The 18,364-nt window shown below is 56.2% G+C and overlaps 7 protein-coding genes across 7 annotated transcripts; 2 read left to right on the forward strand and 5 right to left on the reverse strand.

Moving 5' to 3' along the window:
• KRP23_7281 (uncharacterized protein) lies at window positions 1–5,391 on the reverse strand (the record flags this gene model as incomplete). The annotated part of the gene is made up of 4 exons (XM_067892575.1): window positions 1–62; window positions 1,040–5,146; window positions 5,227–5,319; window positions 5,370–5,391. 4 exons carry the CDS (start codon window positions 5,389–5,391, stop codon window positions 1–3), a joined length of 4,284 nt encoding a protein of 1,427 aa, XP_067744442.1.
• A 482-nt stretch (window positions 5,392–5,873) lies between these two features.
• On the reverse strand, window positions 5,874–7,262 carry KRP23_7282 (uncharacterized protein; the record flags this gene model as incomplete). The annotated part of the gene is made up of 2 exons (XM_067892576.1): window positions 5,874–6,049; window positions 6,119–7,262. 2 exons carry the CDS (start codon window positions 7,260–7,262, stop codon window positions 5,874–5,876), a joined length of 1,320 nt encoding a protein of 439 aa, XP_067744443.1.
• Window positions 7,263–7,436: 174 nt separating this feature from the next.
• Window positions 7,437–8,791, forward strand: KRP23_7283 (Intraflagellar transport protein 57-like protein; the record flags this gene model as incomplete). Its single annotated transcript, XM_067892577.1, has 2 exons — window positions 7,437–7,490; window positions 7,556–8,791. 2 exons carry the CDS (start codon window positions 7,437–7,439, stop codon window positions 8,789–8,791), a joined length of 1,290 nt encoding a protein of 429 aa, XP_067744444.1.
• A 144-nt stretch (window positions 8,792–8,935) lies between these two features.
• KRP23_7284 (putative bifunctional methylthioribulose-1-phosphate dehydratase/enolase-phosphatase E1) lies at window positions 8,936–10,956 on the reverse strand (the record flags this gene model as incomplete). The annotated part of the gene is made up of 2 exons (XM_067892579.1): window positions 8,936–10,813; window positions 10,942–10,956. 2 exons carry the CDS (start codon window positions 10,954–10,956, stop codon window positions 8,936–8,938), a joined length of 1,893 nt encoding a protein of 630 aa, XP_067744445.1.
• Window positions 10,957–11,130: 174 nt separating this feature from the next.
• Window positions 11,131–13,191, reverse strand: KRP23_7285 (Transcriptional activator Myb; the record flags this gene model as incomplete). The annotated part of the gene is made up of 2 exons (XM_067892580.1): window positions 11,131–12,872; window positions 12,948–13,191. The coding sequence occupies 2 exons, from the start codon at window positions 13,189–13,191 to the stop codon at window positions 11,131–11,133; spliced, it is 1,986 nt and encodes a 661-aa protein (XP_067744446.1).
• A 1,218-nt stretch (window positions 13,192–14,409) lies between these two features.
• Window positions 14,410–15,678, forward strand: KRP23_7286 (DNA-directed RNA polymerase III subunit RPC4; the record flags this gene model as incomplete). Its single annotated transcript, XM_067892581.1, has 4 exons — window positions 14,410–14,480; window positions 14,572–15,291; window positions 15,357–15,414; window positions 15,487–15,678. 4 exons carry the CDS (start codon window positions 14,410–14,412, stop codon window positions 15,676–15,678), a joined length of 1,041 nt encoding a protein of 346 aa, XP_067744447.1.
• Window positions 15,679–16,422: 744 nt separating this feature from the next.
• Window positions 16,423–17,058, reverse strand: KRP23_7287 (High mobility group protein DSP1; the record flags this gene model as incomplete). Its single annotated transcript, XM_067892582.1, has 1 exon — window positions 16,423–17,058. The coding sequence occupies one exon, from the start codon at window positions 17,056–17,058 to the stop codon at window positions 16,423–16,425; it is 636 nt and encodes a 211-aa protein (XP_067744448.1).
• Window positions 17,059–18,364: the final 1,306 nt, after the last annotated feature.

Raw genomic sequence — 18,364 nt, forward strand, 5'->3', positions numbered from 1 at the left:
TTAGGTCCGATTTCCAAGGTGTCTATCGCTTCGAAAGCCTGAATCACACGGAGTTCCTGAATCTGCTCAAGGGTGTACCCATCAGTAATGAGAAAGCACTCGACGATGTACTGGATGGAAGGCCGAGCCACAGCTACCGCACGAAAGTGGGTTCGTATCGACTGAGTCAGCCCGCTACGGCGCAAGTCCTCAGCAGAACTCAATGGTGTGAAAATTGCACTAGCTCCATAGTGTAGACCTCCGTGTTGACGGGGGAGCACAAGAGAATTTGTCACCGCTTGCTGCTGGTGGAGGCCGTGACTTCCGACAGTAGTAATTTGATGAAAGTGTTGTAGCATTCGTTGCTTTACAGCACCGATCAGTGCAGCCGAAAGCTGCAGCAGGTGACGGACTATGAGAAACCCGTTGAGCCTCGATACGGCGCCAATCAGGTTTCCCAGGTGGACGATTGTTGTGACGCCCGCACTTGAATCACATGAAAACTCGATGCACGGTCTCATCAGCAGTTGCCCAACACCCCAAACCAAGGAGGTGGGATCTGTTCCACGTTGGTGGGCGCTATATGGCACAACCAACGCAGTGTGATGCATTTTCAGCGCACTGAACAGTGCATACGAGCAACGTTGAGTAAATGGCGATAACATCGCGAGCCTCCCCCAGCCAACAAACTCTTGGCCTAATGGTAGCTGCAGGTGGGCGACCTGGCAGCACACGGACAGGCTAATTGACTGCCCACCCTGGTTGGACACAGGAATCTTCATCGCATCAGGGCTGGTAGGAAGCAGCTCGCTTCGTTCCAGCCTGTTATGTTTGCCTGGACTTGGTTGAATTACGGTACCGGGCGTCGAAATCGTCTCCACAAAAGCTCTGGTTTGGAACTGTATGCTCCAGAAAAACAAGGCGTCTTCGAGTTGACCTTGCTCGGACAATTTACCAACATGACGTACTATATCGGATTGCATGACGCTGAGCAAGATAATGTTCTCGAGACGTATAGAGGAAGAGGCAGCCTTGTCAGTGCGTCGCGTTGATACAAGACCTTGCAGTCTCTCATTAATCATCAGTTGCAGCTGGTGCAGTTTCGCAGGAGTCTCGATTTCGCGAAGCGCGTGGTTCATTTCAAACGTGAATCGAAGCCCAGAAGCCGTGACTATAGATTGAAGTAGCAGTGAGTCGTACTCAGCAAACGCTGAGCTGCTATACTCATGTGGGGCCCATTCCAACGCTCGTTTTAGGTCAGACTGTACCAAAGACGACATTTCCTCCTCGAGTCGAGTGAACCAAAACTTGACACGCCCGATTTTGGCTACAGGAAGACGAAAGTGGTCACACTGCTGCGACTCAGTGACATCATCTTGCACCCCCTCCAACCCCACAATCACAATTGTGCCATCAGTCTTGCTAGCCCTCGTAGCAGGGAGAGGTGCTGATTCCTGTTTTCCGTAGGTCTCAGCAGTAGACCCGATTCGGTTAGCTGCTCGAGTTATTGCGAATCGATGGACACGAGGGAAACAAATGGCCAGCGACTGATGAAGCTGCTGGATATCGGAGTCTCGCAGTAATAACCGGAGCATCATTTCTTCATCAAGGCAGTACATCCGAGGAGTTTTCTCCCGCAACGAATCAAGGTAGGTATGAACCAGTTCCATACCTCGCTCGCACGCAGATAAGTTGGCTTCGAAATCAAAACCTTTAAAGCCCACCATGACGTCGCTCAGCGTGCATTCCATCGATTTGGTGGCAATGCTCATTCGTCGACGCAGGTTAGGAGCCGATTCGGATGGAGCTGTTGTTTTTCTTCCTAGTGACAAAATTTGGCTCGATTTCTCCTGCTGCGCGTATACCTGGTGAGGGCTCACGAAGAATAACCGTCGAAGCCGATCACTCCAAGCATGACTGGCATCTAGGAATGCTTGCCACACGGTCTGCTCCTGCTTCAACCCGGACTTTTGTTGCGACCTGGGGTGACGAGGGATAGCATTGTCATCACTACCGCCACCACTGAAGCGCTTGGAGAAGAATTCGTCGACCTCGTGAAGTTTAGTCGCTTCGCACCTCAGTCGCCAATCTTTCTGGTATGCCAGGATATGTTTGCACACCGACGTTTTGCGTTCCAGTTCATCGCGTAACTCTAAGCACAGCTGCAGTTCTGGGTTCTGACCGAAGAGACAAAGCTTCAGGTCCACAGCAATATCATCCAGTTGAGCCAATGCCTCTGCTAAACCTTCACATCGCACGCTGTAGTTGGCTTCCTCTACCCGGACTTCGATTCGTGCCAGCCGCTGCCGAGCCTGTTCCATCTTTACGTGAAATTTCGCTTCCATGATGCATTCATCACAAACCTCAAGAAATTCATCGATCTGTCTGACACTACATTTCTCCTTCATTACACGTAGCGTTAACCCGCTTGCACCATTCGAGCCCGATTGAACATTGAGAAGTTGGTGCATAGCTGCCCAGCGCGCTTCCGAAAAGGCCCCACCACTAATTGCCTGGAAAACGCGGTTGCAATTGAGCATTTCCTCAATGCCTTCATCGAATACTCGAATGAGCTCGATATCCTTCCTTGCGACAGAAGGGTACGGCTTTCGGTCTTCATCTTGACCGTCCTGACTGTATTGTTGGTTCTGCGCAGACGGCTCCAATGGGAGCGTTTGCAGTAGAACGGAAGCCAGCCGCGTCAGTCGGGAAGACGCGTGCCCTAGTCGACGGCGGAACTGCTTGATACGGTTGATCATTGTGCCAGGATGCACACCTGTGAGTGGAGATCCCAACCACTTGTCACGAAGCTTCTTCCAGGACTCGTACCATTCGCGGAGCTCCACGGACGTAATGATGTACAACAACAACAACTCGCTCGGAAGCTTATCCGTCAAACTCGTGGCTGACGCATTACTCGAGCTTGAAGGGACCCATACCGCTTGCTGTGGCATATCCATAATCGCACGATGTTCGCGGTCATACTCTTCGAACTGCTGGACGACATTCTTTCGTTCGAGATCCAGTGCTACCAAGTCTTCGAGATGCTGCACCATTCCTTCCCTCTTAGAGACATCATCTTCTGCAGCTGTGCTGCTCCTGAAATTGTCTTCTTCACAGCCGGATGGGAGCTCCTCAAATGTCGTAAGAATGAGCTGCAATTGCCCATTGATGTACTCATCAACTTTACAAATCACGTCTTGAACACTTCGACGATGTTCGCTACCGTGTTCTTCCACTCGGGCTAAGCACATGAGCAACGTCTCAATGACAGACTCCCACGTTAACTCAAGTTTCCGAATGGCATCTTGTACCTCCGGATCCAGCGAGATCAGCCCACGCTCTTTGATGAGAACTTGAAGACGGGCGAGGTTGGCAACCTTCGCGTCCAGACGCTGTCGGAATGGGTGTGTCGTCATCATCGAGGTGACCTGCACTAGCCAAGCGTTGGCTTCTGCAAGATTGGTGGGGATCTTAGTAACTTTTTCAATGCGTCCATCCACGTCTTCCAGAAGGCTCGTCAGGAACTGCTGGTAGATTGAAGGAAGCTCATTGTCCATTTCTGCCACACGCTTTGAAACGTGCACGCGCAGCTTCTCGACAAACGAGCGCTGATCCAATAGCAAGTAGCCTACCTGAAGCATCGGAGCCGCAGAGTTCGCGTACTCAATGAATCGGCTCCAAGTTTTTTGTGCCAGTTCATATGCTGCTGCGCTGGTCGACAAGTCTGGCAGTTCTGGAAGTCGAGCGTCTTCTTCCTCGCTGTCATCAAAGCCGACTGAGGCAGTTCTTTTAGTTGACTCGACGGGTGACTCCCTCTCTGCAATCTTAATCGCTCGAATACACCGCAAATGCTCCTGCTGCAGGATTCCAATACGCCGGAAGTGCTTGTCTAATGCAGCACGCATTTCACACAACTCACGCTTGCAGCTCTCCAGCACGAGAAGAGATGGCTTCAGCATACTCCCGGCAAAGTCACTTTTTATCAAGGGCACGAACGGGGTAAGAACATGCTCGAAGATCTTGTCAGTCAGTACACGTGGCAGCGCATCCATAGCAACACAGTACTTCAGAAGGATCGTATGCACCAATTCCAGCACTTCAACCTTCGTAGGCGCAAAATTCATCGTGGCCGAGTGGACGTCTCCGTCAAAGTCCACGTCCTCGTGTAGGCTCACGTACAAACCAGGAAATGCAACCACAGACGTACCGGTTTCGAATGCGTAGATGGTGTAATTTACAAGTTGGCCCAATTGACCAGCAGGTATTGTTTTGGATACGACCTCAGCCGATTCAGACTCACACAGGTGTCCACTTCGTTCACCTACCTCAATAGAATGCGGGCCACTCGGGTTTATCATCACCGTTGGCGGTTGTTCTTCCGCAGGGTTTCCGCACATTCGGGCACGAAGGTCCTGCACAATGATAGCCATGTGCTCGCACACCGCTTCTGCTACGTGAAAATCTACGAGCCGTAGGAAGGTAAACATCCTCTCCCGAAGGCTGGAGATCCTCAAAGACTTGCTAAAAGCCTCCTGATCCGTAATAGCGTACGTCGATTCTTCTCTGTATTGTGAGATGTCTCGTGTAGCATCATCAATCGCGAAACAAAGCCCGTGGATCTTTTTCGCGATTGCAGTCTTCGCAGCACGCGCGCGGTCCTGGTGAATGTGAGCTAAGTACTCTAACGAGTAGCTCGTGTCGGCTTTAACGTATTCAATCTCTGCTTCGCGTTCAATCTCTCTGCAAACATCTCGTACAGCCATCAGCAAGTGTGCAGCAATAGGGTGGCACGTGAAAAGGCTGCATGCAAGTCGCTCTTGAATACGACGCAGTCGCCGCTGAACAGCCTGACGCTTCCAAGAGAAGAAGAAAATCATTTGCTGGATGCGCTCCAGACTCTTCATGTTCGTCATGTGATCGAAGACGCGCTTCTCGTCCACCCAGTTCGTCAAGTCCGAGAATTCAATGCCTTGACCGCCCTTAAATCGCGTAAATCCACAGGACCCAAGTGTGAAATATTCGAGCAGCGAGTCGTGGTCACTCCGCAGGATTGCACCTTCATCCGCGAAGGTCAACCAATACACATTGCGGAAGCCACACGGTGGTGCCTCGCAATGCACGAGATATAGCACGTCTTCTTCAGGCTGAACTTTTCGTTGAATGCCTTTCACAATAAAAAAAAACACACACAAAGATGAACAGACCAAACGACGCAGGAGTTTACAAGTAGATAATGGGGCGCACTTTTGCCACGAGGGATCTCCGATCGTCGTACCGAGGAACCCGTACGGATGACGTGTAGCACATACCGCATCAACACATCTCCAGTGGCGTATTCTGCAGCAAACGAACGGCATAAGCGATTAGTATCTCGTTCGCATGCTTACCTCCCCGCACAAGCGTCAGCATACTCTGCTCGAAAGCGGCAACGCTAGTAGAAATCCTTTGCGAAGGCATTCGCTCTGACAATCCAGCGGTTTTCACACGTTCTAAGGAAGAGGAAGCTTGTTTGCTCAGCACTTTTGCAGGACACGAAGCCCTGTTATTTCCTCCATGAAGAGCCTGCGCAGCGGAAGGTGTGTACAATCTCGCTTCTTTTCTGGCTGGAAGAGACTGCCAACTCAGCTGCAGTCGGTCGACCAGAGGAGATGCACCCGGCGTTCCTAGGTGAGCAGTACACAGTGGACCAGGCACTCCCACGACGCCCGACCGGGATCGACTGGATGCTTTAGACCGTCGCCGTTGGCTTGATCCCTCATGTCCACTTGAGGTCTCCATTCAGTCGATCTCAACTGTTGTTCGCATCAAAAATGGATTTGCTGCCGAGAGGCTCCAGTCCGCCCTTTCGAGCATAATGCACAAACGGTCATCCTCGACTTGGGTCGTGTTAGCTAGACAAATATATAAGACTTCTCGGAGTCTTGCGAGTCCATCGACGTGGATGGAGCGCGCCAGCAGCGCTTGAAAAAGCGCAGAATCCACTTGCGCAGTGTCGGCTCCTTCTTGCCTTCTGTGAACGATGCATGATACTGCCTCATATACTCGAGTACGGACTTGACGTCGGTGCCTACGATAACGAAAGGAAGTGCTTAGTATCAGACCTACAGCAGCCTCGTCACCTGTTAGCAGCACGGACCTTGGCCTCGTTGGTGGCGCTCACTCACCCACGTAAGCAGTTCGTCTTCAAACGTGCAGCTACTTGGTCGTCCTCCTCCTGCCAAGCGGAAGCGTTTCCTCTCGGACGTGACGAGTTTGTCGCGAATGCTCCTCCAGTAGTTCAAGCAGTTGGGGTTCTTGAGCCCCAGCTCTTGAGCCACCTCGGCGATGCTCTTGCCTCCATCCAGCAGGTTCACTGCATGCAGCTTGAACTCGTTCGAGAAGAGCATGTAGCGTCCTGAACACGACCGACGCTTGCCTCCATGCGGTGCATCCGCCTCTGTAGCCGCCTCCGCCGCCGGAGATTTCGGCAGCACCAAAGGACTCGCCACCGTTGCCTCCGCCACCTCTTCTTGAGTCTGCGCCGACATCATGTCCTCCGTAACAACCGATTTCTCCGCTTGGGCCGCCACGAGCGACGAGTGCGGCGGGAGGTGTTTCTTCAAAAACCGCGCGGTCCAGACTTTGAGCGCTGCGGCGCTTTTCGAAGCCGCGAACGCCGGATACTGCTCCAGCACGTGGTCCACGACGTCCTGCCGAGTGAGCGGCACCTGTCTGTGTGCCAGCACCCAGTGCATCAAATGCTTGTCGTCCTGGAAAGCCACGCGCGGTTGTTCAGCGTCGCTCAGCTGCTTCTCACGCTCGGCCTCGTGCCGCCAGTACAGCAGCGTGAGTGCGCTCTTGAGCTCGAACTGCTCAGCAACCGCCGCCACATTATCATTGGCACTGTCCAGTGACTGAAGCGCGCGTGTGGCGACGAGTGAAGCGTTGGTGCTGGCCACGTCAGCGTCAGCGTGCTGCGCCAGGAAGAGCGAAAGCCACGCAAACAGCAGTGGCAGGTCGTCCAGCAGCTCCGGGTGACGCGTCTCGAAGAAGAAGAGCGCGTCATCGGCCGTCATAGACGCGTCTGAGCGCTGCAGCCACACCAGAAGTTCCGCGGCCGAACGTTCGAGGTGTAGAGCGGTGGTGGCCACATTGGTCAACTCGTTTTGGGATGACGGAGGTAGATCGGAAGCCGCGAGAAGTGCCAGCGTACAGCTAGACACGTCCACTTGCAGTTCCGAGGCGCTGAGGCATGGCAGCGCCGCGTCAGAGGCGTTGGGCAGCTCGCTGCAGGACGCCATCAGCTCAGGATGGAGACTAATTGGTCGGTGAACAGAGCAATTGACAGTTAGGAAGCACGACTGCAGTTTGCTTTTCAGAGAAATGGACAGATAGACAGCATGGCTACAGTCTGCTCTTATACTGTCTATGATCGATCTTGAAGCGACGCTGTAGCCATTTTCTCAATTGCAGCAATGGCGGATGATGGAGACGCCCCCGGATCGGCAGAGCAGTCGGTTCCTCGTGACGTAGGCCTCGCTCATGCATGTTGTGATAGTTCTGTGTCCTTGCTGACTGGTGTTGCTGTGTGCAGGACGTGAGCGTGACGCTCATGGGCAACGTGCTGGAGAAGCTGCGCGTGCTGCAGTACGAGCGCGAGTTGGGCAAGAAGAAGAGTTTCGTGCCCTTGAGCGAGACACAATTCGCCGTCATGAGCGCCGGAACCAACGCCAGCGCGCAGTTCAAGAGCTTCCTGGACCTCGTGACGTTCCTGCTCAAGAGCTGCGGCCAGGACTTCGTCGTGGACAAGTACGACGACCCTAACACAAGCGTCAACAAGCTCATCCTGACGCTCAAGACGCTGGGCTTCCCGCTCGACTTCCCAGCCTCCAAGCTCAAGCTTGGCTACGGAGAGGCTGTGTGCGCGGCGCTGGACTTCATCTGCGACCAGGCGCTCGCTTCTCGCCGCTTCGACTGGCCGCGGCCGCAGTACCCAAAAGAGGATTTTGCGGACGAGGCGGAGGTCGACGAGGATGCCGAGGTGGATACCGCCAATGACGACGACGACCGCGCACTGCCTGGCACTGAAGAGGACACCGAGGAGCTGTATAGTGACCTGGTGCGCAGTGGCAAGGCCGCGGAGGATCAGCACGACCTGGACCAGAGCTTCCAGCAGATGATCATGAGCGCGGTGGATCCGCTGCTGTGGAAGACGGAGCTGGAGCGTGTTGGGCCGCGTCTCAAGGTGAAAAATGGCGCGGCGGGTGCAGCTGCGGGCAAGGAGTGGCATGCGCATATTGAGCGCTCGAGAGAGCACGAAACGGTCATGCGCGCGTTGCTGCCTCGTGCAAACGCGCAGCTGCGGTTGTTGGGCACCCAGTTGACGGAAGCTACGGGGCGCATGGGGGCAAAGGAGAAGATGCTGAACAACCAGTACGAGCACTTGCGACAAGAGTACACTTCGCTCAAGGAGAAGCTGCAGGCTGCCACGGAGGTTAGCAAGGGAGGAGCCGACCGCGTAAACGTCATGACCACCGAGTACGCCGAGACGACGGAGCAGTTGAAGGAAACCAAGGGCGTCATGGACGAGCGCGGAGCCAAGATGACGGACACGTCGCCACTGGTGCATATCAAGGACGCGCTCAAGACGCTCGCTGCGGAGGTCAAGAACTTCGAGCTGCGCATTGGTGTTGTCAGCCATACGCTGTTGCAGGCAAAGTGCCGCCAAGCCAGCGCCGCCAGTGCACGCCGACGGGGTCGCGAAGCAACTGGCGACGGACAGAGCTATCAGGACCCTGAGTACGACCCGAGTGACGAGGATTCGAGCTAACCACGAGGAATGTACTTCAAATTATTCCCAGCGGATAGTTGTGTCGATAGACTACTCGTAGCTTCAGCGCAAAGCTTCAACACGATCGGTAGCGCAGTGACGACGCTGACTTGCAAAGTACTATTTCGTTGGCCTGACAACAGCTTACAGCTCAGCGAAGGAGCGAATCGTAGGGAAGTGGTGGGACTCCGGCAGCGGCTTGTTGCCCGGACGCACGGACAAAACAGTGTCAAGACCAGCAGCTTCAGCAGCCTGAGCCTCCTCGATCACATCTGTAACGAATAGCACGTCCTTGCCACTGTCCACGCCAAGGCTCTGGACGATTTCGTTGTAGCTTCCAGCCTCGCGCTTGTGGCCGATCTTTGTGTCGAAGTAGACGGTCAGGTACTCGCGCAAATCGCCCTTGTCGGAGTACTGGAAGAGCAGCTTCTGCGCCTGGCGCGAGCCAGACGAGTAAATGCCCACACGCACTCCACGAGCGCGCAGGCGGTCAAAGCACGGAGGCACGTCATCGTACACGAGCGCCTTGAGCTCGCCGTTTTCGTAGCCCTGAAGCCACATGTGGCCCTGAAGCTGCTTGAGAGGGCCAATCTTGCGATCCGCCTGGACGTTCCACTTAACGTACGCAGCAAGGGCCTTAATGAGTTTCTCTTTGTCCTGCTGATCATCCACAGCAGGCGAGTCCACTCCATCAGCCTGGTCCTGCTTCCGCTGGGCTATGAGGCCTGCCACATCAGCCTGCGTCTCCGACTTATCCCACGTCTGCTGAAGGAAGCGACCAACATTGTTCGTCACGTACGGGAACAGCACATCGTGCACGAAAGTGATCGGCGTCGTGGTTCCTTCAATGTCGAACATGACCACCTTGTGCTTCTCCGCCATGCTGAGCTCTTCGTTACTCGTCTTATCCAAACGTGCACGCTTGAGAGAGGTGCCGTTGCTCGAGGATGTCGACACAGGGGGCACGGTGTAGTCCAGGTTGAGCTTGCGCATCTCGATAGCGACCTCAAACAGGTAGTGCAGACACTCAGCGTGACGCTTAGCTGCCTCCCATGAATCTCCCCATACGAAGAGACCATGACGACGAACGAGCACAGCTGCCGTGTTGGGGTGCGCTTCCATGGCGCGAGCGATCGGTTTGGCGAGCGCCGACTCCTTAGGCGCATTGTCGATCACAGGCACGACCAGCGTGTCCGCGTAGCCGTGGCCCGTGATTCCCTTGATCATCTCCTGGTGCGAAATGCGGAACTCACTCTTGCCGTCGCAGAGTGCAGCTGCCAAGTTGCACGTGATTCCGTGGCTATGCAGCACCACGGCAGCCTTGCGCAGCTTGTGCGCGTTGAGGAACAGCGGCGCGCAGTCCGAGAGTTTGGGGCATTTTTTGCCAGGCTGGGGCTTCGGGCTGGAGAGAATGCCGCCGTCCATGTCCAGCACGTATAGGTCCTTCGGCTGTAGACGCTCCTTGGGGACACCTGACGGGGTCACGTAGATGCGTTCGCCGTGGCGCAGACTCATGGCTCCGCCTGTGCCCGTCATCCACTCCGTACTGTAATACAGACGGCACAGCTCGCACACAAGCTCGCGGCACTTGTTGGCGTCCAGCAGGGTCGAGTGACTCGCAGCGTCCGCTGGGCGAGTGTAGCGAGGTGTGAGACTCCGGGCGCCACTGCTGCTCTCTAGCAGCTGCACAGCGCTGCTCGAAACGGGCACGAAGCGCCGCAGTGTGTGTGAGCTCAGCGCAACTCTCATGCCTTCGGTCAGAGTGCAGCGCACCCAGCAGTCGGCCGAGTCGCGCACGTCCAGATACGCGCGGCCTTTTACGATGTTGTAGACGACGTCCACGGCGCTCGAGTGCTCGTTCTGCAGCGCTTCGTCGTTGGCCACGTCCACCGCCAATCCGTCCTTGTCCGAGGCGGAGAATTCGTCCACAGAGACGCCGGTTTCGCGGAGAACGGCGAGGCTCGCGCAGTCCGAGGAGCTGTCAAGATACGTCGGCTGCAGCGCGAGCTCCAGCGATGAGGTCTGTGTTAGGCGAGAAGATGATCGCATGGATGGATAGAGGAGACGTCAGCATTTGCGATCAAGGGTATCCGAGCGATGCAAGCATTGCCGTTGATCCACAATCGACGGCGCTAGGAAGAGCTACGCACCTGTTGCGGCGTCATGGCCACTGCCTGTCAAAGTGTGCGGCTCCGACGAATGGACGCATCCAATTGGATAAAATTAAGCATTTCATCTATTATTTGCGTTTAAACGTTTTAATTCGTCGAATCAGCGTGCATACTAGGTACAGTACAGGTTCATATTTGAATTACGTCCACCGACGTCCACATAGCGTTTTACTCTTCGTCCATCTCGGCGCTCATCTTACTCGTGGAAGACTCTTGCTCGTCTGTTACCGTGCCCAGCAGCGGCACGGGCCACTTGAAGTCCCCAGTGGGAGGCACCAACGGCGTCCGTGGCGTCTGGGCCGGCTCGCTCAGCATGTCCACGTCGCTGTTGGGGTTCTTGCGAAGATACTTGCGCGCGCGCCACACGCGGCAGTGTGACTTCCAGCGGATCTTGACGGCGTCTTCCGTCCGCCCTGGCAACATGGCAGCGATGACCGACCATCGATTGCCCAGCCGTGCCTGCGCCTCCAGGATCAGCCGGTCTTCCTCAGGTGTGTACGCGCCGCGCACGATCTGCGGATCCAAGTGGTTATGCCACCGCTCTCGGCATTGCTTCGACGTGCGGCCTGGGATTTTGGCGGCTACGTCCCCCCAGTTCTTCTGCTCAGTGGCCACGAGGCGCCGCAACAGCTCGTCCTCGTGCGGAGACCAGTGGCCCTTCACGAGACCCGGAGCCAGCACTTTCGTCCACCGCTGAAGACACTGCGTGTGGTTCCGCCCAGGCACTTGAGCGGCGATAGCCTTCCAGTTTTTCTCGCGATGGTTCTCTACAGCAGTGCGCAGCGCGTCATCTTCTTCTTTGGTCCACCGACGAGGGGTAGCTTTCCGCGTTGCGGGGGTGCTAGGTGTACCTGGAGGCACCGAAACCGGGACCAGAGGTCCAAGTTGACCAGCGGCCTCCGCCGCTGCCGCTGCCGTGGATGCAGCCGCACGAGCTGCAGCAACTTCTGCGTCACATCTTACACTCAGTTGCTTCGACGTGATGCTTTTGCGCTTGACCGGAGAAGCCGAGGTTCGCCGATTGGTACTAGCACCACTGTTCACGCCGGCATTATTTGACGAGAGCGGGAACGACGAATAGTACACGGGCGTTAGTGACGCCGGAGACGTATCCTGTCGAATGGTGGAGCTCATTGCGTTGCGTTGATCCGTGACGATCATGGGATTCTGGTACACCATTCCAGCCACACCTTGCACCAAGCGGTCGCCAGGGTCTGTCGCGCTGGATGGAGATGCCAGTGGCGCCAACAGCCTCCGCGCAAAGAGACTGGGTAATGATGACGGAGTGCTTGGCGACCGCGCCGACCCGGGGGTGAACAGCTCTGGCGGGTGAAAGCGGGGGCTACTCAACTGCGGCTGCGGGGCTGTAATCGACAGCGGCGGGAACGAAGGGAACGAAGCTTGAGGGGACGACTTGGGTACAGCAGGCGGCCGCGCGGACGAAGCCGTAAGTGTAGGCGCAGCAAGCGTCGCTGTGGTCGCCGCGCTCGAAGCCGTAGCGCGCAGTCCCGTGAGCGCCTGGGCCGCCTCCGCCTCGTGGATGCTGGAATCTTTTCCCTTCAGCGGAGGCGCGTTAGCTGTCACTCCATTGTGCGCCGGCACCTCCTGCTTTATAGTGACAGCAGGAACAGGTGCTGCATCCAACGCCGTCGGCGCCTGTAGCAAGATCTGTGCAGCTTCCTGCAGCGTGGTGGGCAGCGTCTTCTCATCCACGGTCTGTGTCATGCCGTGCAGCTTGCGGATGGCCCCCGCGACGCCGTGCGCGTCTCTCCGCTCGAGCGCCGCCGTCATCTCCGCGGCCGCGCTGAACTGCTGCTGCATGGCTGCGAGCCACGCACTAGTGGCGCCTCCCAGCGCGGCCTGGTCCAGCGCGCGCTGCACCACCATCTGCGCCACCTCTAGCGGCAGCGCTGCACAAAGCAAAAGTACAACAAGGCTCAGTCAGTCGACGCGACGCTCATCGAGATGTGACCGGTTGGACGTACCCATCTGGGGCGTCGCCTGGTCGTGCGACTCGCGCACGTGAGTCAGCAAGTGGTCTAGCGTCGAGGCCCCGAAGCCGCACAGCGAGCAGCTCGCTGAGACCCGCGCGGCGTCACGTGCGGCGGCAGATGCGCGGAAGGCGGCGGGCGCGTCGTTGGCCTTGCGCTTCTTGGAGGCCTTGGCGGGCGTGGGCTTGGCCTTGGCGGACGTCGCGGAGGCGGTCGGTTGCGGCCGCGCCGACGCCATGAGCTGCTGCGTCCTACCGCGCTCGATCTTAACTGGTGCAGCGGAGCTGTGGTGGTGGCCGTCTCTCTGGTCTGACTCCTCGAAGAAAGCGCACTGAAACCCGAGAAGCCACTGTCTCTGCTCGCCAACGAGCACCCCTCAATGGTTCCATAGTGAAACCAAGTCAAACGCTGTGGATGATCGATTCGAACAGGATAAACTGACGTCTTGCATCGCCACTGCAATGGAGACTTTGACGCTAATGGAGACTTTGCTATCCGAGACGCTGGTGCTAACGGCGACTTGGCCGATATCTCTGAGCAACGGATCCGAACGGAGGAAGTGACGCCGCCTCGCCTCATGGCCAAGCTTCTCATGAGTCATGAGAAGCCTAGAACGTATCCGGTTCGGACCTGATTTGGCGTAATACAGAGACGGGTGCATGGTCTTCAAGGGCTCCCAATGGAGGCCCCATGGTGGAGTCCATCGTGCTGAGCATTGCAAGGCGTGCGCTTTCTCTTAAGTTATGCGGGCATTGCCGCTTGCAGAAGAGAAGTGCCGCAAGAAGGCGTGACTCGTGTTTAGAGAGACCGCTCTTCAAACTGCTCGCTCGACGGAAGGCACACCGATAGGCGACAAGGTGCTTCTCCACGTTGTCGGTGCATTGCGGGATTCAAGGCTGCGGACCCCAACATGCGGCGGCTTGCAGACTCGTGCGATGGTGAAGGAGGTTGCAAGTGGTCTCACTGGAGACTCCCCAGAGTCGAAAGCGAGAGTGAGAGGGGATATACCTCACTGGCCATCTCCTGTGTTACATGTACTTGCGCTGCATGTACTTGCTGCATCTCCTTGGCTTGCCTCCTCCGCGATGCATGTATCTTCTGAATGCCAACGACCATAAGGCACCAGTGTTTGTTCTACTAACTAGTCTTGCAGAAAGGAGTGGGAAATATATCCTCGGTGCCACTTCGATAGCAATTGATTTACCACATCCGAGACATCTTGTCCGTCGGGAAGTCGCCCACATTCTTGCTCGGTGCCCACTTGATAAGGTCTGCAGCGATGTCGAGCTTAGCGGTCGATTAGCTGCTGTTTGACAGTCTCCATGCTGTCCAACAGGTCGTTGCGCGGTAGCCAACGTCAAAAAGTTTCAAAAGTGACCAATAGCGTTCCAGGCCGAATATCATCCAATCCCAAGCGTTTGTAAAGCAACAAGCAACTCGTCAAGCCATTCGAACAATGGCTGGAAAGCAGACTGGCGGCGACGGCACAGCGCGTCCGCGCGTCGACGCGTCCAGCGCGCGCCTAACGTACGTCCACTGCATCTCCGCTCTCTGCTCGCTATGTTGCCGTATAGCAGTCCACTTAATCGCAAAGCTAACACCTGCTGCGCCTCCGCAGGTCCCTCCGCACGCCCTCCGACGCAGCCAGCGCCCCCGCACGGCGGCCCAAGTTCGTGCCGAAGGCTGCCAAGCGCCGCCCAGCGTCTGAAAGTCGCACTGAAGGATCCACAGGTGACCCAGAGCGCGCGCACGATGCCAAACCGCACTCTACGGGCGCCGGCGCGCTTAAGAACGACAACAGAGGGCGGAACGACCGTCGCGGTGGCCGAGGAGCCCGTGGGGGTCGAGGAGGCGGTCGCGGGCGAGGCCGCGGACGCGGCGTGCTGCCCAGCGGAAAGGTCGCTTTTGTGGGCACGCTGTCGGGCGGGTCCTCGTACAGCGGAGGCGGCAGCACGCCCGCGCCGCGCGCCGCCGACTATTCGGCCGCTGGAGGCACAGGCATCAGTGTGCTGGACGACGAAGAGATGCTCGGAGGAAAGATGCTTGATACAAAGGTGGAGGAGGTGTGGCCGCCCGTGGTCAAGTCCGTCATGGAACCCCTGAACTTGCCCATCGTACGGCCGCCCGAGCCCGAGAATGCTGGCGCTGTCTTCTGCGACGGAGCGGGCAACCTTGTCGCGGCGGATGACTCGCTCTTCTTCATTCAGATGCCGACCACGCTGCCTCTGTCGAGTGCAGTGTCCAAGTCAGCCAGTACGGACGAAGACGAGTCCATGGAGAATGCGGACGGATCGAAGGACCAGGATGCCAAAAAGGCGGAATCCCTGGAGGAGTCCCCGTACGTGGCTGCATTGGTAGCAACTGGGTGTGGAGTGCTAACTGTGTGCGTTTTGTGACCGATAGTGATGACGGCGTGTTTGATCACTCCATCGAGGCTGCGCCAGGCGGGTTCATCGGCAAGGTAAGATATGGATAGCTTGGCTCGTTCGCGCGGTAGGCTGTGATCTTAAACTGTCGCTGTCCCGACCAACAGATTTGCGTGCACAAGTCGGGCAAGATGGTGCTGATGCTGGGCGATAAGCAATTCGAGGTAGCAGCGGCACAGACGCCGTCCTTCTGCGAGGAGGTCTACGCGGTGAACACGAACGAGAAGCACCTGAGCATCCTGGGCAACGTGGAGCGCCATCTCGTGGTGACGCCGGACTTTGACGTGCTGCTCCACTAGACAGAAGGCTGAGGAGTAGCTGATTGACATCTGCATTTACATCAATAGAAGAGATACAAGAGCAAAAGGTTTTGTGCCGCGAGGGCTTGCATTGAGCATGCGAAGTGGTCCTGCAAACTTGTGGAGTCTGTCTGCCAGACTCGACCCAGAGGGGACAAGCGGTGCAATGCCTGCACAATCGTCACGACATAACCATGATCTGTAACGCTGGTGTCTCGTTCCGTTTGGCGCTTGAACTTGAAGCAGCTGTACGAGACCGAAGCATGTGCAAAGACCGAAGATGCTAGATGTTCTTCGCCGGTATGCGCGAGGCGTGAAGGCACCCAAGGAGTAGCGGGCCTTGATTCAATGAAGGCCATCTACGCAACATTACCACCAGCTCTTAAGCACATTTTTTGGGGAGCCGGTCAACCTGCACGAGGTATAGTAGGAGATGTATGACAAAAATGCGCGACTATCGAGAGGGCGCCACGTACTTCGAAAGAGTACAACAACTATCAAAGGGAAAACGCACGAGTATTATCAAAAGCTTGAAAGAATAAAAAGAGGATACTGTGTGGTCCTGCATACTACGAGCTAAATGAAAGAGCGGCGTACATGCACGCCGTCAACTAGCCGACTTGCCATTCTCCTCATCTTAACAAGCTGGTCGATTCCACACCGCCGAGCACTTAAGTTCGAACGCGAGAGCGGCCGCTCCTAGCTTCCAGCTCACGAAATGAGAGGCAGGATACGATTGGCACCTTATTCGTCGTCATCGTCGTCATCGTCGTCATGCTCCTCGTGGTCGTCCTCCTCATCGTGCTCCTCCTCCACGGCGCCCTGGGCGTTGTAGACGTCCATCTGCTGCTGGTACTTGATCTTGGCCTCCTCGTTCATCTTCTGGTACTTGACGCGCTTCTTGTCGGGCAGCGCGCGCCACCTCTCAGCCAGCAGCGTGGCGATTTCGGTGATCTTCTTGTTGGGGTTCTCATCACGCACCTCCTGGCGAATCTCGTTGCAGAAGAAAAAGTAGGCCGACAGTGCGCGCTTGGGGGCGTTCGGGTCCTTTTTTTTGCGGGAGCCCTTCGCCGCCGCAAAGGACGGGTCCGGCACGTAGTCCTCCTTCTCCTCTTGGTATCTCCGCTTGTCGGCAGCCGCTAGCTCGTCGTACGGCTTACGGTCCTCGTCCGTGATCTGCTTCCAGCGACGGCCGATCTCGCTCGAGATCTCGAGGAACTGAAGCTCCGGCATCTCCCTCTTCACCGTGTCGCGGATGTCGTTGCTGAAGAACATGAAGGCCGACAGCGCGCGCTTGGGGGCGTTCTTGTCTTTTTTCTTGCGGGGCTTGCGCGTGTGGTCTCCATCCGTCTTCTTGGGGCGTCCGACTCCGCGCGCCATGTTTCCTGGCTCTGCTGGGCTTGGCTTGGCTGGGGCTTGTTGGGAACTGGGAATCCGAGCCAACGCGCTTGGCGCCTTTGTGAGGGGTTTTGCACCCCAAAACCTCAAACGGAGGGCACGCCAGACTGGTTGAAGATCCCAGCCAAGCTGGTTCCTTTTTCTGCGCTGAATCTCCACTATGGGTAATTACACTGCACGCGGACCCCCTATTTATATGGCTCGCCAGGCTGCTGGTACTGCAATAGCAGCTCGCCGCGCTGTCCTGGGAGCACGTGCGAAGCCTGCTGCGTCCAGGAGGCTGCGCTGCATATATTTTTGACCGGATTGTGGCCCAGAACGCGGCGCCTCGCAGCGGCAAGACTCCGACCATTTTGGGCTAAACGAGGCATTGTGCGCGCGAAAAGGTGCGCAATACCTCAAGTAGGACTACGACTGTTAACGCGAAACAGTACGGCCTCACGAATTTCACAGGCGAAGACTGGGGGAAGTCATCGGAAAGATGGTCACGTCGATTTTCGCTTCTTGCTTCATCAAAGCAGGATATCAAGCGCTGCCTAAAGTCAGCACGTTCTGAGCAACGTGCGTACTTTGCAGCTGCAAAGCTGCACGAACCGAGCTGTCTGAAAACTAGATAAGATGACAATGCAAGACAATTGTTTTGTGTGTGGTCTTGGGGGGTACTGCGGTGCATTAAGTGTGAGGCGTCGTGCGGAATACCAGTAATTCTAGCTCTCTTCGGTGTTAGTGAATTAGAGAAGGCTCCGTTATGTGTCCGCCAACAGCTTTGCAAGATCGACACACACACAGAGGAGTCGTGGCGTGTTCAATAGTGATAGAAGCTTCCGTACCGGAGTAAAATGCGCCTAATGAAGACGGGTTGTTCGGTGAACATGTCAATTCAAAACTTAGGTTTGGCTAGATCTACTCTCTCAACAAACTCTGGTACAGCAGACGTTTTTGACGTCATGGTAACGTGGCGACTAGCAAGGAGATCCTTCATAGCGACGGACGCGAATTGGACTTGGCCACTAACGCGCTATGTATCTGCGGCCAGCTAATTTCAACGAATCAGATCCGACTGGATCGACGCGCCTTCGAGCACGACAAGGCTGATCCACCCTATCCATAGGCAGCATTCCCACTGTAGCCCTGGGCTAACCGACCGTATATCACGACGGATTCCGCATTGCATGCGCAGTGCTTGCCGCGCTAATGTAGCTCAATGCATGTTTTAACTTACACCGAAACAATTTCTCATTGGTATAATGCGGCAATGCTATAGTGGTGAGCTACCACCTCCATTGGT

The sequence above is a fragment of the Phytophthora ramorum genome (assembly GCF_020800215.1).
Source record: "Phytophthora ramorum isolate Pr-102 chromosome Unknown Phyram_PR-102_s0006, whole genome shotgun sequence".
NCBI lineage: Eukaryota > Oomycota > Peronosporomycetes > Peronosporales > Peronosporaceae > Phytophthora > Phytophthora ramorum.